Source organism: Mobula hypostoma, chromosome X2 (assembly GCF_963921235.1).
Source record: "Mobula hypostoma chromosome X2, sMobHyp1.1, whole genome shotgun sequence".
In the NCBI taxonomy this organism is placed as follows: domain Eukaryota; kingdom Metazoa; phylum Chordata; class Chondrichthyes; order Myliobatiformes; family Myliobatidae; genus Mobula; species Mobula hypostoma.
Genome location: NC_086129.1, coordinates 15821325 through 15849178, shown reverse-complemented (window position 1 = coordinate 15849178; position 27854 = coordinate 15821325). Strand labels below are relative to the sequence as shown.

Below are 27854 nucleotides of genomic sequence, written 5' to 3'. Positions count from 1 at the left end.
CATTATTAATTTTGTCTCTTGGAATACAAATGGCTTAAACCATCCAATAAAATGGAAAACGATTTTCAAAGTATTCCAAAGACTGAATCTCATATTATTTTTGTACAAGAAACTCATGTAAGGAAAGAGGATAATCAACACTTCTTTAAGTTCTGAAAGGAAGAACAATACCACTCGAACTCCCAAGCCAAAGTTAAAGGCGTTTCAATTTTTATAGATCCCTCAATTATGTTTACCCATCAAGACATTATCTCAGATCCTAATGGTAGATTTCTGCTAATTACTGGGTTACTTTTTAATAAAAAGGTTGTTATGGTTAATGTTTATGCTCCAAATGTGATTATCCTGAATTTTTTAAGCACATAATCACTTCCTTTCCTAACTTAAATGAGTATATGTTGATAATGGGCGGTGACTTTAATTTATGTTTAAATCCCATATTGGACAGATCCATAGGTAGTCCGGCTTTACCGAATAAGTTGGCTACTCTTATTAACTCTTTTATGATTGATTCTGGGATTTCAGAAATTTGGAGATTTCTATACCCAAAGGACAAAGAATTCTCATTCTTTTCACATGTTTATCATTCTTATTCTCGAATTGACTATTTTTTTATTGACTCTCGATTAATCCCATCTGTAATTGATTGTAATTACAACATTATCGCCATTTCAGATCATGCTCCAAAGAAACTTTCTATCAAGTTAATGGATACTTCTTCTACTAATAGACAATTGGCGATTTAACCCTATTTTGCTTCAAGACTTGGACTTTGTTAAGTTTATGAAGGGACAGATTGATTTCTTTTTTTCAACTAATACTACGGAAGAAGTTTCCAATGGAACTGTATGGGATGCTTTTAAAGCTCATATCCGTGGTCAGATTACTTCCTATTCGGCTGGTTTGAAAAAATGTACTAAGAATGAAATACTCGTTGGTTGATAAAATTAAAGAAATTGATAAAAAAAAATACGCTATTGCTCCTAGTAAGGAGCTGTATAAACAGAGAGTTGAACTTCAAATGGAACATAGTTTACTATTAACATCCTCGATTGAAAATCAACTAATGAGAACTAAAAGTGAATTTTATATTCATAGTGATAAACCGAGTAAACTATTGGCTAATCAACTGAAATTTGCTTTGGTTAAACGTCAAATTACTAAGATTCGTAACCACGATGATACTTTGACAGTTGATCATGACGAGATAAACAAAACCTTTCAAGAATTTAATACCTCTTTATGTCACTCTGATTTTCCTCATGATTTTAATATCATGCATGATTTTTTAAGTGAACTGAATTTTCCGAAATTATCACCCGAAGACTGCTTATCATTAGAAACTCCTATTACAGAGGAAGAAATAACAACTGCAATCTCATCAATGAATTCTGGTAAAGCACCTGGTCCGGACGGGTTTACAGTGGAATTTTTAAAATCCTTTTCCTCTATTCTCTCTCCGTGGTTGTCTAGAATATTCAAAGAAGCGATCAGTTTAGGTAAATTACCACAATCGTTTTATGAAGCCTCTATTTCCTTAATTCTTAAAAAGAATAAAGATCCTACTGATTGCGCATCATATAGACCGATATCTCTTTTGAATGTAGATTCAAAAATTTTAGCAACTAGGTTAGAGAAGGTATTACCTCAAATTATATCTATGGACCAAACTGGATTTATTAAAAACCGTTATTCATCTTTTAATATTAGAAGGTTAATGAATATTGTTTATACCCCTTCATTTAATATTCCGGAATGTATTATCTCATTAGATGCTGAGAAAGCCTTTCACAGAGTTGAAAGGCCTTATTTATTTAGTGTGCTCGAGAAATTTAATTTTAGTTTGATATTTATATCTTGGATTAAATTGTTATATCATACCCCAGTAGCTTTGGTTTGCAGTAATAATCAAAGATCTCCCTTTTTTCGTCTATTTCGTGGTGCTAGGCAAGGATGCCCTCTTAGTCCTTTACTATTTAATATTGCTCTTGAACCTTTAGCAATTGCTATCTGTGACTTGCCCAATATTTTTGGTATTACCCACAGAAATGAAATACATAAATTATCAGATGATTTGTTACTATATATCTCTAATCCAGAGAAGTCAATTCCTATTATTCTAACTTTGTTGACTCAATTTAGTAATTTTTCTGGCTATAAATTAAACCTTAATAAGTGTGAATTATTTCCCCTAAATAAGCAGGTACCTATTTATGGATGTTTACCATTTAAATTGGTTACTGACTTGGTTATATATTTAGGGATTATAATTACGAAAAAGTATAAAGATTTATTTAAAGCTAATTTTTTTACCTTTAATTGATCAGATTAAACTTTTGTTTACTAAATGGTCACCAATATCTTGGTCTTTGATTGGTCGGATTAATGCTATTAAGATGATTATTTTGCCTAAATTTTTATATGTATTTCAATGGGTTCCAATTTTTATTCCAAAATCTTTTTTTGATAATGTTGACTCAAAAAATTTCCTCATATATATGGCAGAACAAAAATCCTAGGCTAGGTAAAAGATATTTACAGAAATCTAAAAAAGGGGGGGTGGGGTTAGTGCTCCCGAATTTTAGATCTTATTATTGGGCAATTAATATTCGATACTTAAAATTTTGGTTACAAGATTTGGATGCAACTTCAAGTCCACATTGGGTAAATCTTGAATGTAATTCATTACAAGGGCTTTCTTTGGGTTCGGTTTTAGGAACTTCACTTCCTTTCATTTTTTCTAAACTGTATAAACAAATGAATAATCAAATAGTTAAGCATACTTTACGTATATGGTTTCAATTCCGAAAATTTTTTGGGTTGAATCAATTTGTTTTAGCAAGTCCTATTATATCTAATTTCCGTTTTCAACCTTCCACTATGGATCAAAGGTATAGTACGATTTCGTGATTTATTTTTGGATAATTGTTTTATGTCTTTTGATCAACTTTCTAATAAATATAATTTACCCAGATCTCACTCTTTTAGATACCTACAGGTTAGAAACTCTTTAATTACTGTTTCTCTTAATTTTCCACACTTATAGCCAATGGATATTTTGGAAAAAATTTTAGATCTAAATCTCTCTCAGAAAAGCGTTGTAGCAATTATTTATGATATAATTATGAATTTATGTCCTGATGTATCTAAAAAAAATTAAAACTGATTGGGAAAGAGAACTTAAGATTATTATATCGATTGAAAAATGGGACCAAATTCTTCATTAGGTAATTCATCCTCTATATGTGCTAAACATGTGTTGATACAGTTTAAAGTAGTGCACAGGGCTCATATGTCCAAAGGTAAATTATCTCGTTATTACTCATATTAATCCAATATGTGATAGATGTCATTCCGAGATAGCTTCTTTGACTCACATGTTTTGGTCATGTCCTTTGTTGGAAAAATATTGGAAAGATATCTTTGATATTATTTCAACGGTTTTGAATATAGACTTACAACCTCACCCAATTACTGCTATTTTTGGGTTACCAATGATAGAATCAAATCATTTAACCTCTTCAGCTCGTCGGATGATTACATTTCTTACTTTAATGGCTAGAAGATCCATTTTGCTGAATTGGAAAGAGATTAACCCTCCTACTATATTTCACTGGTTTTCACAAACTATGTTGTGTTTAAATTTGGAAAAAATTATCAGTGTGGTGTGGTTTATGAAATTAAATTTGAAAAAACTTGGAGGCCATTTATTCAGCATTTTCATATGATGTAATTTGACCATTTTCAAACTTATTTTACTTCTCTGTAATGTTGGTTGTGAGGAACGGAGTCGTTGACACTAAGGTTTTCTTTTCTCCCATTTTTTACGATGTTAAAACAGCCCAGGTCTTTTTTTAGTTTAGTTGATTAATTCTGTTTAGAATAGTTTTTTTTTGAGGGTTTTTTAAAAATTTTTTTTCTTTTTTCATGATTTTTGTCCAGATTTTTTTTTTGTTCTGCATTATTCATTGGTATCCTATATGATTGGGAGTTTTGTCAATTGAGTACTATTTGGTTCTATAATTACTCATGTTAAGTATAACAGTGTATTCCCAATAACTTTGTACTATTATTATGTTATGTTTATATTTTATGAAACTAATAAAAAGATTGAAAAAGAAAGGAAGGTATTAAATATGGTATAATACTTGTGTTGGGCTCTGAATGAGGGGAGGAGGCTTTGTGGTGCCTATTATGCCATGAATGCACAGCTCCCACTACACTCCCGTGGGCTTTTCAGTAATATTTCTGCTTTCATTTTCAGTTGTATCTCCTGGTGGTGGTAATGCTGGTGTCTGGAAAGTTCTGCTCGATCCTTTTCGTCCAGGTGGCCCGTTTTCGGTTATTGCAGAACAGAGGATCTCTGAGGCTACGGACAAGATTATTCTAGAAGATGTGTATTTTGGAGATGTCTGGCTGTGTGGCGGGCAAAGCAATATGGAGATGACAGTGTTACAGGTAATGTTCCTGGTGCTTTATGAGTTCTATGACAAACAATTTAAACATAGTTTAAAACTAGAACTTGGCAGGGGATGGGAACCAAAACACTGTGTCAGAAACAGGGAGGGATTGAGAAGAAGGTAGATGTCCTGACCGGTAAATCTGTATTGAAGAACAAGCAGGAGCAATAGAAAGGTTGTTTATTTTAACGTTGGGATTATTGAGGGTAAGGGGAGATGAATTTAGAACATGATATTGTGGCTTTATAGAGACTTGGTTGAGAGAGGGACAGGACTGGATGTTTAATGTTCCAGACTTTCAATGTTTTTGAAAAGATAGAGAAGGAGATAAAAGGGGGGGAATTGTACTATAAATCAGGGCAATGTCACAGCTGCTCTCAGTGGGACTCAATGGAAGGCTCATCTACACAGTCTATATGGGTAGAACTCAAAAATAGAAAAGGTTCAATCACTGTCACGGGACTATACCACAGAACTACAAAAGCCAGTGTAACATTGTGGACAAATATGCAGGCATATTAGGGACGGGTGTAAAAACCCATAGGGTTGTTGTCAATGGGTGACTTCAATTTCCTCAAAATAGGCTGGGACCTCTTTAGTGCAAGAGGTTTGATGGGGTAAAATCAAAGAAAGGATGTTCTGGCATTAGACAGTCCATAGGAGGTTCAGAGAATGACAAGTTTAACATATGATGAACTTTTGATGACTCTGGGTCTGTACTCGCTAAAGTTCAGAAGAACGGGGCCAGGGGAATTATTGAAACCTATCGAATATTGAAATGCCCAGATAGTGGACGTGCAGAGGATGTTTTCAATAGTGGAAGAGCCTAGGAACAGAGAGTATGGCCTCACAATTGCAGGATGTCCTGCTAGAACAGAGATGAGGAGGAATTTCTATAGCCAGAGGTTGGTGAATCTGAGGAATTAGTTTCCACAGATGACTGTGGAGGTGATGATATTGAGTACGTTCTTGATTGGTAACGGCGTCAAAGAATATGGGGAGAAGGCAGGAGAATGGAGTGGAGAGGAACATTAAATCAGCCGTGATCAAATGGCAGAGCAGACTTGATAGGCTAAGCGACCAAATTCTTCTCCAATGTCTTATGTTCTTAGGGAATTTGTCAGATGTATTCAAGAGTGTTTCTTAAATGAGTGTGTGGATAGTCCAATAAGAGGAGAGGATCATACTGGACCTGATGTTGAGACGTGATCCTGACTAGGTGACTGACCTTTCTTTGGGAGAACATTTCATAGAACATTACAGCACAGAAACAGATCCTTCGGCCCATCTAGTCTATGCAGAACCATGAGTCCGCCAAGTCCCATCAATCTGCACTTGGATCATAGTCCTTCTACCCCTCCCATTCATGTACCTATCCAAATTTCTCTTAAATGTTTAAATTGAACCTGTATCCATCACTTGCGCTAGCAGCTCATTCCACACTCCCACCACCCTCTGAGTGAGAAGCTCCCCCTCATGTTCCCCTTAAACATTTCACCTTTCATCCTTAGCTCATGACCTTCAGTTGTAGACTCACCCAACCTCAGTTGAAAAAGCCTGCTTGCATTTACCCTTTCTATACCACTCATAGTTTTGTATACCTCTATCAAATCTCCCCCAAATCTTCTACGTTCCAAAGAATTAAGTCCTGACCTATTAATCTTTCCTTATAACTCGGGTCCTCCAGTCCCAGCAACATACTTGCAAATTTTCTCTGTATTCTTTCAACCTTATTTACATCTTTCCTGTAGGTAGGTGACCAAAACTCCACACAATACTCCAAATTAGGCTTCACCAACGTCTCGTACAATTTTAACATAACATCCCATCTCCTGTACTCAGTAAATTGATTTATGAAGGCGAATGTGCCTAAAGCTTTCTTTACAACCCTATCTACCTGTGATGCCACTTTGAAGAAATTATGGATCTATATTTCCAGATCCCTTTGTCTGACCACAGTGAGTGTCCTACCGCTCACCATGTAAGACCTACTCTGTCAAGCTTTTATAGTCTTCTTCGCTGTCCACTAAACTCTGAATCCTGGTGTTATCCGCAAATTTGCTGATCCAGTTAACCACATTATCATCCATATCAGTGATATAAAATGCATACAACAATGGACCCAGCACTGACCCCTGCAGCACACCACTCGTCACAGGCCTCCATTCAGACATCTACTAATACTCTCTGGCTTCTCCCGCAAAGCCAATGTCTAATCCGATTTACTGCCTCATCCTGAATGCCAAGTAACTAAACCTTCTTCACCAATCTTCCATGCGGGACTTGTCAGAGGCCTTACTAAAGTTTATATCCACTGCCTTGTCTTCATCAATTTTCCTGGTAACTTCCTGGAAAAACTGTAAGATTGGTTAGATATGACCTACCATGGACAAAGCCGTGTTGACTATTCCTAATCATTCCCTTTCTATCCAAATACTAACACATCTGGTCCCTTATAATACCTTCTAATAACTTTCCCACTACTAATGTCAAACTCACCAGCCTGTGACTTCCTGACTTATTCTTAGCTTTTTTTAAACAACAGGACAACATTAGTTATCCTCCAATCCTCTGGCTGAGAATGTTGTAAACTAGAGCAACTGCGATGTCTGCACAGGGTCCGAGAGTACATCTTGTCCGGCCCTGGGGATTTGTCCACCCTAATTTGCCTCAAGACGGCAGACCCTGTAATCTGCAAAGGATCCATGACCTTCCTGCTGTTTTGCCTCACTTCTATGGGCTCTGTGTCCATCTCCCAAGTAAATACAGATGCAAAATATTAGTTTAAAATCTCCCCCATCTCTTCCGACTCCACGCATAGATAACCTCTCTGATTTTGCAGAGGACCAATTTTGTCCCTTGCTATCCTTTTGCACTTAACATATCTGTAGAAGCTCCTTCACCTTGTCTGCTAGGGCAAACTCATGGCTTCTTTTATCCCTCCTGATTTCCTCCTTAAGTCTTCTCTTGCAATTCTTGTACTCCTCGAGTACCTCATTTGTTCCTGCCTGCCTATACCTGCTAGGAATCGCCTTCTTTTTCTTAACTAGGACCTCAATATCTGTGGAAAGCTGTATTTACTTGGGAGATGGACACAGAGCCCATAGAAGTGAGGCAAAACAGCAGCAAGGTCATGGATCCTTTGCAGATTACAGGGTCTGCCGTCTTGAGGCAAATTAGGACTTGTTATCCTTGCCTTTTATTCTGACAGGAACATACAAACCCTGTACTCTGAAAACTTCACCTATCCTTTTCCATATTACCTTGAAACTAATGGCATTATGATCACTAGATGCATAGTATTCTCCAACACAAACTTCTGTCACCTGTTCTGTCTCATTCTCTAATAGGAGACCAAGTATCACATACTGTCTTGTTGAGACTTCTACGTACTGATTAAGGAAACTTTCCTGAACACATTTGACAAACTCTTTCCCATCTAGTCCTTTTACAGCATAGGAGTCCCAGTCAGTCTGTGGAAAGTTAAAATCACGATTATCAAGGAAGGATGAGGCAACTGTGGCTCACAAGAGAATTCAAAGACAGTGTAAAAGCAAATGAGAGGGACATAGATCAGTTGGAGCATTGGGCAGAGGAATGGTAGATGGAACTTAATTCAGAGAAATGTGAGGTAATGCACTTTGAGCAGTAAAATTTTGGTAGGACACAGTAAATGGAGGTATCTTAGGAGCACTGATGTAGTATTTGGATAGAGAGGGACTGATTAAGGATTGTCTGTATGGCTTTTTTGCATGATAGGTCATGCCTAACAAATCTTGGAGTTTTTCGAGGATGTTACCAAGAATGTTGACGAAGGCAAGGATGTAGATGTTGTCTACATGGACTGTAGCAAGGCATGGTCTGCATAGGAGGTTGGTCAGGGAGGTTCAGTTGCTTGGCATTCAAGATCAGGTAGTAAATTGGATTAGTCACTGGCCTGTTGTTTGTCATCTATATTAATGATCTGGATGATAATGTGGTTAACTGGATTAGCAAATTTGTGGATGACACCAAGATTGGCGGTGTAGTAAACAGTGAGGAAGACTATCATGACTTGCAATAGGATCTGGACCAGCTGGAAAAGTAGGCTAAAAAATAAGAGATGGAATTTAATGCAGACAAGTATGAGGGTGTTGTGCTATGTATGGACAAATGCTAGTAAGACTTACACAGGGAGTGGTAGGGTACTAAGGAGTGCGGTAGAATAGAGGGATCTGGAAATACAGATCCATGATTCCTTGAAAATGGTGTCACAGGTAGATAGGGTCATAAAGAAGGCTTTTGGCACTTTGGCCTTCATAAATCAATGCCTTGAGTACAGGAGATGGGATTTTATGTTGAAATTGCATAAGATGTTGGTGAAGCCAAATTTGGAGTATTGTGTGCAGATTTGGTCACCTACCTGCAGGAAAAACATAAATAAGATTGAAAAAGTGTAGAGAAAATTTACAAGGAGGTTGCCAGGACTTGGGGACATTAGTTATAGGGAAAGGTTGAGTAGGTTAGGAATTTATTCCCGAGAACATAGAAGATTGAGGGGAGATTTGATGGAGGTATACAAGAATTCTGAGGGTATAGATAGGGTCAATGCAAGTAGGCTTTTCCCACTGAGGTTGGGTGAGACTACAACTAGAGGTCATGGGTTAAGGATGAAAGGTGAAATGTTTAAGGGGAACATGAGGGGGGGGAATCTTCACTCAGCGGCTGGTGAAAGTGTGGAACGAGCTACCAGCGCGTGGTGGATGCGGGTTCGATTTCAACATTTAAGAGAAATTTGGATAGGTACATGATGGGAGGGGTATAGAGGGCTATGCTCCAGCTCCAGGTTGATGGGACGAGGCAGAATCATAGTTGGGCATGAACTAGATGGGCCGAAGGGCCTGGTTCTGTGCTGTTGTGTTCTATGACACAACCTTATGTTTCTTGCAACAGTCTGCAATCTCCCTACAAATTTGCTCCTCTGAATCCTGCGGACTGATGTGCTATTAATGTGGTCATTAATCCCAGTAATGTGGTCATACCTTTCTTATGACTCAGTTCTACCCATAAAACACTTGCTGCCTTTACTCAGCACCCCAGTCCTCGTGTTTTTGTGTGTGGTTAGGTCTCCTGGCTTTGTTTCCACTTAAAAGAAATGGCTTTTTGGCAGCAACTCTTCCATGAAGACAAAACTTCTCTGGACTGTAGAGGGGTGTATCTGGGTTTCAGTGGTTTCCGAGATTTCAGATCTGATAGCTTTGCTGGACTTCTTCTGACTTGGAAGGGATGTCAGTTTGGTATATCTCTTCTCTCCTGCACTCAGTTTCTATGGCTGACCACTACATTTCTGGGCCTAAATAAACCTTGCCCATTTCTTTGTGCTTCTTCAGAAGAGCTTGGACAGCAGATCTTGTAACTCCTGTCTGCCATAACATTTCTGCTTGAGAGAGACCTTGCTTACGCAGGCTAACCACCTTGTGTGTTGTTGCTATGCTCACTCTTGCTGTGGTATAATAATTGATGATTTGAAGGTTAACTGTCATATCTGTCAAACCCTCACCTTTTAGTTTGATTGTACTTCACTCGGTTTGATTCCTTCCACACCCATTTCTGTTTCAGTTAATCAGTTTAGTTCATTCAACCCATTATGTCATTGATCATGAGCACCTGTTTGTTATCTTTGTTTAATCACGCACTGGGCTAGAGACCTACAAAGTCGTCAAGTTTTTATTTGATAAATGATAAATTTATTTAACAAAATACATATTTTTCTCTGTAACAATTAATTTTTTTGGAAAATGAATGCTTGGAAATCTAAGATTTGCTCTTTTCTATTGACACACTAATGCAGAAGGCAAAATATAAACATCTGAAACAAAATGTATATAAAAATCTGGAGTGCCTAAGACTTTTGCGCAGTACTGTATAAGATTATCATAGATAGACAGACAGCGGTATCTTTTTCCCAGAGTCAAAATGCCTAATACCAGAGGACACGTATGTAAGTTGGGATGGGGTGGGGGTGTAAGTATAAAGCACTTCCACGTTTCTCTCCACAGTAAATACAAATGAAAAATATTAGGAGCTTGCCCACCTTTTGTTGCTCCACACCTAGACGACTACAGACTGCTGGTAAATGGGATGAGTATTGACTGGTACTTGATTATTGGCATGGGCACAAAGGGCTGAAAGATTTATTTATGTGCTGCATAACTCTAATCTTCAGAATTTATCAGTAATTGTGCTGGCAGGAATGGAGGTGCCCATTTTGTGAGACTGCCCTTGCTGCTGCCATTTTGTGAACTGTTTGATGAATTGGTTCTTGCTCTGGGATAACTTAATCAGAGCAGTTGAATGTGGACACAATGAGCTTCTGCTAATGATCTGCTAAATTTGAGAGAAGCTGTTTATTAGGAAGAATAGCAGGCTTGCAAAAGGAACAGCTGTGATCTGGTTGGCTGGCCCCAGTGTTTGGGTGACCCGGAAAGTTCTACTCAACACTGTATCGCTAAATAAATAACTTCCCCATCACTGGTATCAGGCTGAACAGCTTGTAGTTCACTGGCTTCTCTTTGCTACCTTTAAACAATGAAACAACATTACCCATCTTTCAGTCTTCGGGAACTGACAATGAAACAAATTTCAGAATGAGCCCCTGCAATTTCCTCTCCAGCCTCCCACAAGGTCCAAGATACACTTGATTAGGCCCTGGGGATTTATCCACTTCATGTACTGTAAGGCTACAAATACTGTACCTCCTTCCCGGTAGTAAGAATTTTCTCTAAAACATCTCTATTTTTCCCTTACTTCTTGAGTAATCATAAATTTCTCCTCAGTAAACACCAGAGAGAAATATTTGTTAAAAATCCCACCCATCCCCTGTAGGTCACATCATAACATGCTGATCTCTAAGGGGACCTACTCTATCCCTAGCCATCCTTTTTACTCTTAACATGGTTATAGAACATCTAGGGATCTTCCTCAACCTTGCCTGCCAGATCCATACCATTTACCTTTTGCCTTCCTGATTTCTCTCTTGTGTATTTCTGATCTTTTTATAGTCATTAAGGGATTTACTCATCCCCAACTTCCTAAACCCAACCGTAATTCTTCCTTTTTCTTGACCAACGTCTCAACATCTCTCGTCAGCCAGTTTCCTTAATTTTCCAGGTTTACCCTTCATCCTAACAGGAACATGCGACCCTTGGACTCCTGGTATCACACTTGTGAAAGTCTCCCATTTGTAATTTAGAGTTTAGAAACAAGTTCTTCAGCCCAACTCATCTGTGCCAAACACAGCATCCTCCCTGCAAGTCCCAGTTCCCCATGTTCAGACCTTACCCATCCAAGGCCCTCCCCTTCACACACTTATCCAAATGCCTCTTAAATGTATAATCCTACCCGCCTCAGCCACTTGCTCAGGCAGTTTGTTCTGTGTCATGAAGTTACCCCTGGGGTCTCTTTTAATTCTGTTCTCTTTTCATGTATTTGTGCTCTCTAGTTTTGGTCTCCCCACCTTCGGAAAAGACTATCATTGTCCACTTTATCCGTACCACTCACAATTTTCTAAACTTCTGTGAGGTCACCCCTCATTCTGCTACACTCCCAGCATGCTAAACACCTTCTTCACCACCCTGTCTACTTGTGTGGCCACTTTCAATGAACTATACACTTGTACTCCCAGGTCCCTCTGATCCACAGCACTTATCAGTGTCCTGCCATTCATTGTACAATTCCTACCCTTGTTTGACTGTCCAAAATACAATACCACACACTTGGTTAAGTTGAGAACCATTTGACATTCCTCAGCCCATCTCTCTTTGCAATTTATTGTAACCTGCTTCACTATCAACAGGAAAGAGCTGAAGTCATCAGCAAACTTGCTAATTGATCCATGTACATTAACATTCAAATCATTTACAAAATGAGATGGCACTACTGAATATGTGCGACAGCTTACTGGTAAATCATAAGGCAAGAGGAGCGACGGAAAGAATTAATTTTAACATTTTTCATGAAGCAAATTGTGGTGAATAGTCGCTGCAGACAGTGGGGAGACGAGGCTGGTTCGGGGATGAGGCGCAATGTGTTCGAGCCACCAGGGAAGCAATCAGGGTTCATATTGCGACCGGAAATGCAGTGGCAACTTGGAGAAGAATCGACATGGAAGAGTTTCAATGCCCATCCACCTAACTCGGGTGTGAAGTTGTATCACTCAAAGCACCGAGCCGACTTGGTGAGATCGAGAACGACTTCAGGCATATCGGGGCGCTGGGATCCAGGTCCTAGAACATAGCACTACTCGGTGATTGGACAATTTAACCGCTGGCACAGACAGACTGGAAACCCGAGTGTCGGGTACGAAGGCGAGGGCCGGGTGATTTCACTCAGTCCCTGTGAATGTTTATTCCTTTCTCTGCGGCTCTGAGGCTGTGAACTGAGCTGGCTGCTATGCATTCCTGCCCTGCTGGTGTTAAAACTGGGGACTGAGGCTTGGCTTGGGCCTACTCTGGCTGTTCCAGGAGTGGTTCTGGGATTCATTCTGGTTTGGACAGCTGTTGGCTTGCTTCCATTGTTTGCACAATGTGTTTTTTGCTCTCTCTTTCTCTGCGCCGTGTCTTTTGTTTTTTTTCTATGATTGGGTTATTTGAATTTCTTGCTTTGTGTCTGCCTACAAGCAGACAAATCTCAAGGTGTATAATTTATACGTTCTTTGATAATAGTAGTAGGCAGCCATCGATCCCAGGGGACCATGGGTTTGTGCCTGATGTGGACTGTGACCTCTCCAGGGCACAAGCCTGGGCGGGAAGATTTGAAGAACCGGCTGCTGACCATGCAGCAGGTTCCCCCCTCCACGTCACTGATGTAGTCCAAGGGAAGGGCCAGCGTGGGAACAGCTTGGCACCAGCGTCGTCATAGAGGTTGCCAGAGGAAGTTGTAAACAACATCAAACTGCCTTAGGGACCCCGGCTCTGGATTTCTTCCTCAGGGTTTATTCCCAAAGCCTTTCCCATGGGTGGGTGTGGCCGCAAGGCAGCGGAGGTTTTAAATCAGAGTTTTCCTTCTCCTAGGCGGGCTGCCCTCCAAGGCTGACGAGCCCCACCTGTCCAAAGCAACTGGTTTTGAGGTGGCACTGGTCCGCCTTTGCCCCTGCTCTTGTCAGTAAAAAGGGTTCCGCCAGGCCTAGTAGCTAAGCCACACGTGAAGGCCAGGAGCTGGACTTGGTTGTCAGAGGCTGTTAGAGTCATACACCATTTGGAGGACTTTACAGATAGTGAGAGCTTATCCCCACTACCACCCCCAGCTATGACAACCTTAGGAATTAGAAATGTACTTTGAACCTTTGGATAACAGAGGCTCCCGCAGTGACCCCTACATAATGTAGCATTAACACATCCCCTGTCTTGTATTTTTGGTTATTTACTTAGTTTGATGTTAATAAAAACTATTAAATTAAAATTCTGTTAAATTTAGTTTAAAATTTAACCAGCAATCGCAACCATTTATACTTGCCTATACATTTACCTACACATTTCTCTTGGTGCAGTTTCTAAACTAGTCACAGATTGTTCCAGTCTTTGGACTCATGGCCACTCGATCTCCGCTCTTTAGAGCTCTTGCTCTTGGCGCCTCACTCTGCCCTCCTCTGTACCTTGTTGGTCTAAAGCAGGGTTCCCAGCCTAGGGTCCATGGGCCCCTTGCCTCATTGTATTGGTTCATGGCATTAAAAAAGGTTGGGAACCCCTGGACATTGCAGGACTGGTAGGACAGACTGTTGTAGAATAAGATAGGTGCTTTCATTGAGGTCATAGATGCACTTGACGAGGTCTTTAAGGAGAGATTGAGTAGACTGGATATCTACTTTCCAGTGTTTGGAAGGGTGGGGATATTTTATTGAAACTTAGCAGCTTCCTTCAGGATGACAGACTAGATGCAGGGAGAATATTTCACATGGCTAAGTACTCTAGGACCAAGTGTTGGAGCCTTAGAATAAGTGACTGGTCTTTTAACTTAAGAATATTTTCATGCAGAATTCTTAGTCATTGAGTTTGTTCAAAACAGCTGTCTGCATATGAAAGGAAATGAGGGTCATGGAAATAGTACTGATGCAGAAGATCAGTCATGATCGATGAAGGCCGGAAGACCTGGATGCCCTGCTATTCTGATCTGCTGCTGATTCGATTCACTAATGTCCTTTGACAAAAGAAATTGATTATTCATACTTGAGTTATTGACGCCAGTGCTCCTCAGCTGGTTAAGTGTTACGCACAATGTGATGGCATACGCCACAGAAATGCCTCACCACCACCTCCTCAAGAAGACACTGGGAATATTTAGGTTCTGCTGTGAATAATTGAATTAATGTGGACTTTTCTCAAACACTTAAACTCTGTTCTGAGCTAGGTTGAAAAATGGGTCATTGCAACACTGTTTCTTTCAGATTATTAATGCATCTGAAGAACTGTCTCTTGCTTCCCATTATCCATATATCCGTCTATTCCAAGCAGGATGGAAAATGGCAGATCACGAACTCGATGATCTGGCCGGCATCGCAGTGCAGTGGTCAGCTCCCATGGCAGGTAAGAGCAGCTTTCCCAGGACAGGAAGTTGCCTGTATATCTACTTACCTCTAACTGCCTTACTGCATGAAAGTTACTTTGTAAAGTACTCCTGCTTCATTAAAATATTTAACTTCTGGAAGTTAAATAGAAGAACTCTGACGCCCCAGGTTGTAATAGTGCCGCACTAACCACTATGGTAGCATAGTTCAGTCCTGCTGTCCGCTGTAAGGAGTTTGTATGTCCTCCCCGTGGAATGCCTGGATTTCCTCCGGGTGCTCCGGTTGCCTCCACGGTCAAAAAAGAGGTCATGGTTATTTGGTCATGATAAATTGTCCTGCGATTAGGCTAGAGGTAAATCAGTGTGTTGCTGGCAGCGTGACTCAAGGGCCAGGAGGGCTTATTCCTCGCTGTATCTCGGAATAAAAAATAAATAAATAACATGGGGTGGCTTGTTGTTAAAGAATAGGGAAGGAATCCAAGCAGGAAACCAAGTAGTAGAAAGGGGCAGAGAACATTCGTGAGATGCTTTTCAGCACCTAAACAGTCACGATAATGTGGGACATAGTTATGAAAGTAGGGTTCAAGTATTAAGGGTGAACAATAGTCTCATTAATAATTATAGAACACAGAGGATCCTTGGAGTTCATGTACATGCTTCCCTGAAAGTGGAGTCACCGGTAGATAGGATGGTGAAGAAGGCTTTAGTCTGGTGCTGTTCCTTCACCCGTCATGATACAAGCGTTCAACCTGAAGTGTCAACAGTTACTTTCCTTCCAATGACACTGTTTGATCAACTGAATTCCTCCAGCAGATTATTTCTTCGTCCAGATTCCAACATCTGTAATCTCTACCGTCTTTTTTTAATCTCTTGGCGATAGTTTCTTAAAATTCCCCATTCTTGTGGTCTATCACTAGCTTTAGCACCCTGTATGCTTTTTAATTTTTGGATTTTTCCTTGAGCACAACTTTTCTTTTTAATCCCTCTTCATTAGAGTTCAGAAGTAGCTGCTTAAATATCTGTGACTGCTCATCCACTAATCTTTCCTTGAGTGTATTTTCCAACTTTTCTTTGGCCTTGTGCTGCTGAAGAAGATAGTTGTGATGGTTGACTAACATTATCTTTACTTATTGAATCCCAGAAATTCTTGGCCGGGGCAATTTCACTTCGTTCTCAGCTGTTTGCTGGTTGTTTGGCCGATACCTCTTTGATAAGCTACGTTACCCTATTGGGTTGGTAGAGTCAAGTTGGGGAGGCACACCTATCGAGGCTTGGTCTTCCAAAAGAGCCCTCAGCAAATGTAACCTTTCTTTCAAGTAAGTTTACAATTTACCATTTTAATTTGCTCTTAGTTTGATATTTTGGTTGGAGAGTTACATGGTCTGAAACTTACTTTCACTTTAAGTAGAATGCTGTGCAGTACTGAATAACCTCTTGTATCCAGTTACACATTTTATTGGGGCCGGTGTCCCCTCGCTGTCTGGTGTCTCCACAAGAATAAGAGAAACTGAAGTGGGCATAGACCATTTGCCCCCTCAAGCCTACTTCTGTCTGAAGAAATTTTCCCTCATTTGTAGGTTGCATTGGGGCATTGACAGGATGCGGAGCTGGGCAGGGAAGTGACAGAGAGCGTTCAATCCTGAAAAATGTGAAAGATCGAACTTGGAAGTGAAGCACAAGGTTAATGGCAGGAATCTTAGCAGTGTGGAAGAACAAAGGAATCTTGGGTCCCTCAAAGTTTCCAAATCGATTGATAGGGTAGTTAAGAAGGTGTATGGTGTGTCGGGCTTCATGAGTCGAGGGATTGAGTTTAAGAGTAGTGAGGTAATGTTGCAGCTCTATAAAACTCTTGTTAGACCACAAGGATGTGGAAGCGTAGAGAGGGTGCAGAGAAGATTTACGAGGGCACTGTCTGGATCAGAGAAAACCTTATGACAAAAATATTACTGAGATGGGGGGGGGGCGCTCAGACTCTGCTAGGGACTGGCAGCACCTATCCCTCGTGTTGGCAGACTGCCTAGACCCTACAGTCTCTTTAGATTAATGGAAGCTGCCATCACTCCCTCATTGTTTGGCTGCATAGCTCTCTTGAGCTCTTTCTTTCCATAATCATAATTGCAATAATATTTGCCACAGGCTGGGAGCAGCTGTGCAGTTACACAACTAAAAAGGGAGATTGCTTCACACCCAGCAAGTGGTGATGAGGGAGACGGTGTGCTCTGGAGACTGCAGTGTGAACAACACATCTCAGCAATGTGAAGCCACAGCAGTCCCCTCACCAATCCAAGGGACAAAACGGACTGGTGGCTTTGCATCATGTTTCCAGCGCAATAACACATGTTATGACATGATAATGATCCCGTTACAACTCTCATCCTCATGCCACAGTATGTAGGATACAAAATGGGCTTGATGTGGGTTGAGAAGATGTTTCACTTCATCAGGATTTGATCCAAGCTGATGCCGGAGAGTGGCAACTCTTTGCATGCAGCTCCGAAGGGAATTATCAAATATTCCCATTTAGGACGACTACGGCTGAAACCCACAATCACAGCCATGGGTACTTCAGTAAGCAACATTGTTTTGAGATGTTTTAAAAAAATCTATCCACCCTCAAAATTGGCAGACTTGGGTCATGAGTGTAGTTTCCCTTGAAGAAAAAAGAAACATGGAAAAGCGTGTTGGCCTGCAAGATCAAAACACAGGGCCCTGAGGCCCCCACTCCCTACCATCCTGCTGGCTAATGTACAGTCTCTGGAAAATGAAATTGAAGGCCTCAGAGCAAGATTGCAGCACCTGATGGACAGAGATTGCTGTGTAATTTGCTTCACAGAGACATGGCTTACCCCCAGCACTCCACACACAGTGCTGCATCCTGAGGGTGTCACCTTCAACTGCATGGACAAACAGTGGAGACAAGTTAAAGGTAGCGGAGGCAGAGTTTGCTTCATGATTAACACATTGTGGTGCACAGACATGGTGGTTCTGTCTCAGTCCTGCTCCCCCAACCTGGAACATATGGCCGTCAAGTGTCATCCATTTTATCTGCCGAGGGAGTTTTCCACCATCATCCTGGTTGCAGTATACATTCCACCCCTGGCCAACAACAGACTGGCATTGAAGGAGCTGAGCACCATAATCAACAGTCAGGAGACAGCGTATCCTGATGCCTTTCCGATCTGAAGGTGAACCCCTGAGTATTGACCATATCTGAATGAATATGCCATGTGTCCCCAACCTGATGAAAACCTGTTAGAGGAGTGTGCGCCTTCGAGAACTTATCAGACACACCCAAACCAGAAGCCGTGGATGAATCAGGAGATACAGTCTGCTGAGGGCTAGATTTGTGGCTTTCAAGGCCGGTGATCCAGAACTTTACAGGAAGTCCAGGTATGACCCACCGAATGCTGTAAAAGCAATTGCAGGTGAAGTTAAAGACATCAGCTATAGAAATTGGCGAGCATTTTGACTGGTTGCATCACTATCTGATAATGAGGCACCAATTACACGATTAATAAAAGCTGCAGAGGGTTGTAAACTCAGTCAACTCTGTCATCGAGGACATCTTCAAAAGGTTGTGCCTCAAGGAGGCAGCATCCATCATTAAGGGCCCTCACCATCCAGGACATGCTCTCTCCTGATTACTACAGTCAGCGAGGAGGTACACGAGCCTGAAGATGCACATTCAACGTTTTAGGAATAGCTCCTTTTTCTCTGACATCAGATTTCTGAATGGACCATGAACACTACCTCACTATGTTGCTCTTGAAATACCTGTTTACTTTAAAAAATGTATTTTGTATTGTAACTTTTTTAATGTATAGCACTGTACTGCTGCTGCAAAACAACAAATTTCACAACATGCAACACACATCAAAGTTGCTGGTAAACGCAGCAGGCCAGGCAGCATCTCTAGGAAGAGGTACAGAGACGTTTCGGGCCGAGACCCTTCATACTCCAAGTGAGGTTTTACCAGTGCCTTATAGGGCCTCAACATCACATCCCTGCTCCTTTACTCTATACCTCTAGAAATGAATGCCAACATTGCATTCGCCTTCTTCACCACCGACTCAACCTGGAGGTTAACCTTAAGGGTATCCTGTACGAGGACTCCCAAGTCCCGTTGCATCTCAGAACTTTGAATTCTCTCCCCATTTAAATAATAGTCTGCCCGTTTATTTCTTCTGCCAAAGTGCAGAACCATACACTTTCCAACATTGTATTTCATTTGCCACTTCTCTGCCCATTCTTCCAATCTATCCAAGTCTCTCTGCAGACTCTCTGTTTCCTCAGCACTACTGGCCCCTCCACCTATCTTTGTATCATCAGAAAACTTAGCCACAAAGCCATCTACTCCATAATCCAAATCGTTGATGTACAATGTAAAAAGAAGCGGCCCCAACACGGGCCCCTGTGGAACACCACTGGTAACCGGCAGCCAACCAGAATAGGATCCCTTTATTCCCACTCTCTGTTTCCTGCCAATCAGCCAACGCTCTATCTACATATGTAACTTTCCCGTAATTCCATGGGCTCTTATCTTGTTAAGTAGCCTCATGTGTGGCACCTTGTCAAAGGCCTTCTGAAAATCCAAATGTACAACATCCACTGCATCTCCCTTGTCTAGCCTACTGGTAATTTCCTCAAAAAACTGTAATAGGTTTGTCAGGCAGGATTTTCCTTTGAAGAATCCATGTTGTGTTCTGCCTATGTTGTCATATGCCTCCAGGTACTCTGTAACCTCATCCTTGACGATCGACTCCAACAACTTCCCAACCACCAATGTCAAGCTAACAGGTCTATAATTTCCTTTTTGCTTCCTTGCCCCCTTCTTAAGTAGCGGAGTGACATTTGCAATCTTCCAGTCCTCTGGAACTATGCCAGAATCTATTGACTTTTGAAAGATCATCGCTAATGCCTCCACAATCTCCACAGCTACTTCCTTCAGAACACGAGGGTATAGTCCATCTGGTCCAGGAGATTAATCTACCTTTAGACAATTCAGCTTCCTCAGTTCTTTCTCTGTCATAATTGTGACTGTGCACATTTCTCTTCCCTGCCACCCTTGAGTGTCCGGTATACTGCTGATGTCTTCCTCAGTGAAGACTGATGCAAAATACTCGTTCAGTTCCTCTGCCATCTCCTTATCTCCCATTACAATTTCTCCAGCGTCATTTTCTATCGGCCCTATATCTACTCTCACCTGCCTTTTACTCTTTATATACTTGAAAAAGCTTTTAGTATCCTCCTTGATATTATTTGCTAGCTTCCTTTCATAGTTAATCTTTTCCCTCTTAATGACCTTCTTAGTTTCCTTTTGTAAGCTTTTAAAAACTTCCCAATCCTCTGTCTTCCCACTAATTTTTGCTTCCTTGTATGCCCTCTCCTTTGCTTTAACTTTGGCTTTGACTTCTCTTGTCAGCCACAGTTGCATCCTTTTTTCATTCAAAAGTTTCTTGTTTTTTGGAATATATCTGTCTTGCACCTTCCTCACTTCTCACATAAACTCCAGCCACTGCTGCTCTGCAGTCCTTCCCACCAGTGTCCCTTTCCAGTCAACTTTGGCCAGTTCCTCTCTCATGCCACTATAATTTCCTTTACTCCACTGAAATACTGACACATCAGATTTCAGCTTCTCTTTTTCAAATTTCACAGTGAACTCAATCATGTTATGTTCACTGCCTCCTAAGGGTTCCTTCACCCCAATCTCTCTAATCACCTCCAGTTCATTACACAATACCCAATCCAGTACAGCCGATCCCTTAGTGGGCTCAACAACAAGCTGTTCTAAAAAGCCATCTTGTAGACATTCTACAAATTCTCTCTCTTGAGATCCAGTGCCGACCTGATTTTCCCAATCCACTTGCATGTTAAAATCCCCCACAATTATCGTAACACTGCCCTTCTGACAAGCCTTTCTTGTTATTCGCACTCTTTCTGTAAACTCCAGAACAGGGGTTTCCATCATGGGGTGAACAGACCCCTCAGTTAATGGTCAGGTTCCTTAGCATAAAAAGGGTTGGGAACCCCTACTGGAGAGACCATTGTGTGTGAAATTCCCAGGAGAGCAACAGTTTCTGAGATACTCAAACCACCCTGGCTGGCACCAACGGTCATTCCACAGTCAATGTCACTTAGATTGGAATTCTTCATTAAGATGGAGAGTGACATAGTTCATTCAGAAACAAAGGTTCTGAACTTAAAGAAGGGTAACTTCTGAAGGTATGAGACGTGAATTAGCTAAGATAGACTGGCAAATGATACTTAAAGGGTTGGGTATGCAATGGCAAGCATTTAAAGATCACATGGATGAACTACAATTGTTCATCCCAGTTCGGCAAAAGAATAAATCAGGGAAGGTAGTGCACCCGTGGCTGACAAGGGAAATTAGGGATAGTATCAATTCCAAAGAAGAAACATACAAATTAACCAGAAAAAGCGGCTCACCTGAGGACTGGGAGAAATTCAGAGTCCAGCAGAGGAGGACAAAGGGCTTAATTAGGAAAGGGAAAAAAGATTATGAGAGAAAGCTGGCAGGGAACATAAAAACTGACTGTAAAAGCTTTTATAGATATGTGAAAAGAAAAAGATTGGTTAAGACAAATGTAGGTCCCTTACAGTCGGAAACAGGTGAATTGATCATGGGGATCAAGGACATGGCAGACCAATTGAGTAACTACTTTGGTTCTGTCTTCACTAAGGAGGACATAAATAATCTTCCAGAAATAGTAAGGGACAGAGGGTCCAGTGAGATGGAGGAACTGAGGGAAATACATATTAGTAGGGAAGTGGTGTTAGGTAAATTGAAGGGATTAAAGGCAGATAAATCCCCAGGGCCAGATAGTCTGCATCCCAGAGTGCTTAAGGAAGTAGCCCAAGAAATAGTGGATGCATTGGTGATAATTTTTCAAAACTCTTTAGATTCTGGATTAGCTCCCGTGGATTGGAGGGTGGCTAATGTAACCCCGCTTTTTAAAAAAGGGAGAGAGAAACCGGGGAATTATAGACCGGTTAGCCTAACATCGGTGCTGGGGAAACTGCTAGAGTCAGTTATCAAAGATGTGATAACAGCACATTTGGAAAGCGGTGAAATCATTGGACAAAGTCAGCATGGATTTGTGAAAGGAAAATCATGTCTGATGAATCTCATAGAATTTTTTGAGGATGTAACTAGTAGAGTGGAGAGGGGAGAACCAGTCGATGTGGTATATTTGGATTTTCAAAAGGCTTTTGACAAGGTCCCACACATGAGATTAGTGTGCAAACTTAAAGCACACGGTATTGGGGGTATGGCATTGATGTGGATAGAGAATTGGTTGGCAGACAGGAAGCAAAGAGTGGGAATAAACGGGACCTTTTCAGAATGGCAGGCAGTGACTAGTGGGGTACCGCAAGGCTCAGTGCTGGGACCCCAGTTGTTAACAATATATATTAATGACTTAGATGAGGGATCCGTCTGTTGATCTCGGGGACAAGGGAGAGGCTGTCTGTGATGGTGGAGCCAAGGTATGTAAACTCGTGAACTACCTCCAGCTTGTAGTTCTTGATGGTAATGGCAAGGGGGTGCTCAATGCCTTGGCCCAACACGTTGGTCTTCTTCAGGCTGATGGTCAAGCTGAAGTCCTAGCAGGCCCTTGAGAAGCTGTCCATGAGGCGTTGCAGTTGCTCTTCAGAGTGTGTTGCCAGTGCTGCATCATCTGCAAACAACATGTTCCTGATGAGTATTTCACGAACCTTGGTTTTCACCCTCATCCGGGACAGACTGAACGGCCTCCCGTCCGATCTGGTGTGGAGGTAGACACCATCAGTAGATGTTCCAAAGGTGTGCTTCAGCATGACTACGTAGAAGATGCCAGCAGCCTCAACATTCGCCAGGCTGACAAAGAGAGTCTGGGAGAAGAGAAAGCTGATGACGCACACCAAGGTTGCAGTCTACAGGGCCTGTGTCCTCAGCACACTGCCTTACGACAGCGAGACCTGGAGCCTCTACTACAGACAAGAGCGGCATCTCAACGCCTTCCACCTTCGCAGCCTGACACGCATCCTGGACATCACGTGGACTGACCGAATCACCAACAATGAGGTCCTGGCCCGTGCCCAGATACCCAGCCTCTTCACCCTGCTCCAACAACACCGTCTCTGCTGGCTGGGCCAGGTACACCGCATGTCAGACGGGAGGATCCCGAAAGACCTGCTGTATGGGGAACTGGTCTCCAGCAAGAGAGCACAAGGGTGGTCCCACCTTCGTTTCAAAGATGTCTGCAAGAGAGACGTGAAGTCACTGAACATGAATGCCAAGAGGTGGGAGGACATCGCAAGTGATTGCTCTTGCTGGAGGCTGGAACTACGCAGAGGCCTAAAAAGAGGAGAAGAGAAGCTGAGGTTTGCTGCTGAAGAAAAGCACACTCATCGAGAAAACAGCACCAAGGCAACACTGGAGGACAGCGCCCTCAAGTGCAGTCGCTACAGCCGAGACTGTCACTCCTGTGCGAGCCTCTGCAGCCACAACAGACGCTGCTCTACCAACACAGACTGAAGCAAGACTTTCCAGGCGCAGATCCATGGTCTCGCAAGACTAACGGATGCCACCAAGACGAGGGAATTAAATGCAGCATCTCCAAGTTTGCGGATGACACGAAGCTGGGTGGCAGTGTTAGCTGTGAGGAGGGTGCTAAGAGGATGCAGGGTGACTTGGATAGGTTAGGTGAGTGGGCAAATTCATGGCAGATACAACTTAATGTGGATAAATGTGAGGTTATCCACTTTGGTGGCAAAACGGGAAAACAGATTATTATCTGAATGGTAAACGAGGAATTCTGCAGATGCTGGAAATTCAAGCAACACACATCAAAGTTGCTGGTGAACGCAGCAGGCCAGGCAGCATCTCTGGAAGAGGTACAGTCGACGTTTCAGGCCGAGACCCTTCGTCAGGTTCTGACGAAGGGTCTCGGCCTGAAATGTCAACTGTACCTCTTCCCTAGAGATGCTGCCTGGCCTGCTGCGTTCACCATTATCTGAATGGTGGCTGATTAGGAAAAGGGGAGGTGCAATGAAACCTGGGTGTTATTGTACACCAGTCATTGAAAGTGGGCATGCAGGTACAGCTGGCGGTGAAAAAGGCGAATGGTATGCTGGCATTCATAGCAAGAGGATTCGAGTACAGGAGCAGGGAGGTTCTACTGCAGTTGTACAAGGCCTTGGTGAGACCACACCTGGAGTATTGTGTGCAGTTTTGCTCCCCTAATCTGAGGAAAAACATTCTTGCCATCGAGAGAGTACAAACAAGGTTCACCAGATTGATTCCTGGGATGGCAGGTCTTTCATATGAAGAAAGACTGGATGAACTGGGCTTGTACTCATTGGAATTTAGAAGATTGAGGGGGAATCTGATTGAAACGTATAAAATCCTAAAGGGATTGGACAGGCTAGATGCAGGAAGATTGTTCCTGATGTTGGGGAAGTCCAGAACGAGGGGTCACAGTTTAAGGGTTAAGGGGAAGCCTTTTAGGACTGAAATGAGGAAAAACTTCTACACACAGAGAGTGGTGAATCTGTGGAATTCTCTGCCACAGGAAACAGTTGTGGCCAGTTCATTGGCTATATTTAAGAGGGGGTTAGATATGGCCCTTGTGGCTAAAGGGATCAGGGGGTATGGAGAGAAGGCAGGTACAGGGTTCTGAGTTGGATGACTAGCCATGATCGTACTGAATGGCGGTGCAGGCTCAAAGGGCCAAATGACCTACTCCTGTACCTATTTTCTATGTGTCTAGGTCACATTTCTTCCCCATTCTGATGTTTGAACAATAACTGAACCACTTGAAAAACATAAAATGTTTTTCTGCATTGAGTTGCTGCCACATGATTGGCTGATTAGATATTTGCATTAATGCGCAGGAGTGCAGGTGTACCTAATTAAGTGGCCGCTGAGTGTATGTTAGAGAGACATTAAGACGTTAGCTGTGCTCAGTGTTGTGACTGTGATTGAAGTCACCGCAGAGACACTGAAGCTGGTGTCTTTATTCAGTACAACAAGCAGGCTTCGTACTGGAGACACTCTTAGAAGAGGCCTCCTGACCCATTATTACATGACATTGTTATATGCTCAAGATCAAAGGTAACAACAGGACAATCCAATAGTTACAATGCATTCCAAATGCTCCCTTTGCTTCAAACACCTAGATCTTCACACCAACACTCAAGACATTCTAAATTGAATGTTAATCACTGCTGTCTCCAAGCTGCATTCATGTATATGCATATGCACACCCCTAACCTTCTGGTTTAAGATGGTGCTACTAAAGTTGGATGACAGCTTTCTGGTAGTTCAAAAGGCAAGAAATACGGCTAAAAGCATTATTACTAACACCTCTCTGAGGGAAATTGTGGTAAACATTCACCGGAAACAGCGAAGAGGCAAGCAAAGGTGAAGCTAACTTGAGCCATTGCTGTGATGCCAAGTTAGAACGTAACATGTTTGAGATGGTGTCGGGGTCAGGGATGGAGCTGGAGCAAGTGATTCGGACAGGAAGCGAGGGAGAGGAGTTGTGGTGCCTGTCCACTTGAAATGGAAGCGAGGTTGGATCGATTTAAGTGCCAAACTGATTTGGAAAGGTTGAGAACGGCTTTGGGCTGGGCGGCAAGGTCTAGGCCCAGAGCGTATCGCTGTGGCGGGGCCTAGGTCCTAGTGCGCAGCACAATTCGGTGTTTGGACGGTTTAAAGGCCAGCCCAGGTAGACTGGAAAGACAGGGTGTCAGGGCAAGGGTCGGGCCTATTCTATTCGCTTTCCCATGATGTTCACTCCTCTCTTTGCAACGCTGAGACTGTGTGTCTGCTCCGGTTGCTATGTGCTTTGTGTCCACGAGCTCTGCGGCGTTTTGCCCTACTGAGACCAAGCCTACTTTGGCTGCTCCAGGAATTCTGCAGATGCTGGAATTTCAAGCAACACACATCAAAGTTGCTGGTGAACGCAGCAGGTCAGGCAGCATCTATAGGAAGAGGTACAGTCGACGTTTTGGGCCAAGACCCTTCGTCAGGACTCACGAAGGATTTCAGCCCGAAACGTCGACTGTACCTCTTCCTATAGATGCTGCTTGACCTGCTACCTTCACCAGCAACTATGATGTGTGTTACTACTTTGGCTGCTCCAGGATTCGTGTCTGTGGGCTCAATTTGGTTCAGAATGCTGTTTGCTTTTATTGTTTGCATGATTTGTGCTTTTTTTCCTCTTTCTCTGTGCATCAGGTCTTTTTTAATTTTTTTTTTGGGATTCTTGCTTTGTGGCTACCTGTAATTTATCCATACTTTGATAATGTCAGGTTTCCCCCGCTGTCCGAAGGTAGAGCGTTCTTATGAAACGGTTCGTAAGCCAGAATGTCGTAAAGCGAAGAAGCAATTACCATTTATTTATATGGGAAGATTTTTTGAGTGTTCGCAGACCCAAAAATAACCTACCAAATCATGCCAAATAACACATAAAACCTAAAATAACAGTAACATATAGTAAAAGCAAGAATGATATGATAAATACACAGCCTATATAAAGTAGAAATACTTTTCCACAATCACTGCCGGCACTGTTCCCCATAGCGAAAACCTCACGCAAGCACTCTAGGCAGAAACACAGCGCAAGCACTCTCCAGTAACCTTTAAACTATGAAGCTGCCAAATCATACCAAATAACACATTAAAAATACACAGCCTATATAAAGTAGAAATAATGTATGTACAGTGTAGTATCACTTACGGGAATCGGGACAGCGCCGAGCACACTGATGTCGTCGGAGTTTGGGTGGTGCAGTGGCCCCCACCCTCTGAGCAGCGAACCGATACCGATCAGCAAAGTATGGAGGGGTACAGCGGTAGCCGGGACGCACCCAACACATCTTTAAGAAAAAAGCCGAAACAAACATGCTAATTAATTAGGTGCCGCCCGGCACGTAAATGTTGGCCCAGATCAGAGGCGATGTAATTGGCAATCACCTCTGATCTGGGCCGACAATTACGTGCCGGGCGGCACCTAATTAATTACCATGTTTATTTCGGTTTTTTTCTTAAAGATGTGCTGTGTGCCTCCCGGCTACCGCGGCATTCTCTGTGAATCGATATCTGTCCGGGGTCCGGGGGTTGGAGTGGTGGGACACTGGGGTGTCATCTCATTGTTGATCAGGGCAGGCAGGTCATCTCCTATTTCTGCCTGCCTCGATGTCGAAGGTGGAGGTTCGTCGTCTGCTGTGGCTGATGTGGAAGGCTTGCTTGACTGCTGAGCCTCGCGCATTTTTAGATCATGCAGTTCTTTGTAAGGACTCAAACCATCCTGCAAATATGCTCTAAACCGACATACCCTTTCAAAATTAAAGTTGTACTTTATCATTACTCATTTGGTTTCGATTGTTATCCTTTCCTCTTCCAATTGCATCAGCTCTTCATCTATTAGTTCTTAGTCATGGGACGCCAAAACCTCTTCAACATCACCTTCGTCAACTATCACAAGCCAAACTCGCTTTGTCCTTACTTCGTTCACCACGATCAAAACGCTTAATTATGTCTAGTTTTACGCTAAGTGTAACTTCCTTACAAGCTCTTTCAGGCTTTTCCGATACCTTATAACTCATCTTGCAAATGGCTGCTCACAGGCACGTGTTAAAACAATACTGGCGAGAATGCAGTTCCGAATCTGGGGGAGAGCGGCTGCTCGGGGTGTGCGCTGCTTTTCTTCATAACAATGAAAACACCTTCTGTTAGCGAAAACAGGTAACTAATGTAGGTCTTTCATAACAGTGGGGTTTCGTAAAGCGAACGTTCGAAAAGCGGGGGACACTTGTACTTTGAATCCTTTGACATCTCAGGTCAATGGG

At 42.3% G+C, this 27854-nt stretch overlaps 1 protein-coding gene across 2 annotated transcripts in view; it reads left to right on the top strand.

Moving 5' to 3' along the window:
- Positions 1 to 27854, top strand: part of siae (sialic acid acetylesterase) — a 61611-nt gene that overhangs the window by 17949 nt on the left and 15808 nt on the right. For both annotated transcript variants that reach the window (XM_063038694.1, XM_063038696.1), the window contains 3 exons: positions 4265 to 4458; positions 14881 to 15019; positions 16141 to 16315. In XM_063038694.1, coding sequence (XP_062894764.1) covers positions 4265 to 4458; positions 14881 to 15019; positions 16141 to 16315 — 508 coding nt within the window. The remainder of the gene's footprint in view (positions 1 to 4264; positions 4459 to 14880; positions 15020 to 16140; positions 16316 to 27854) is intronic.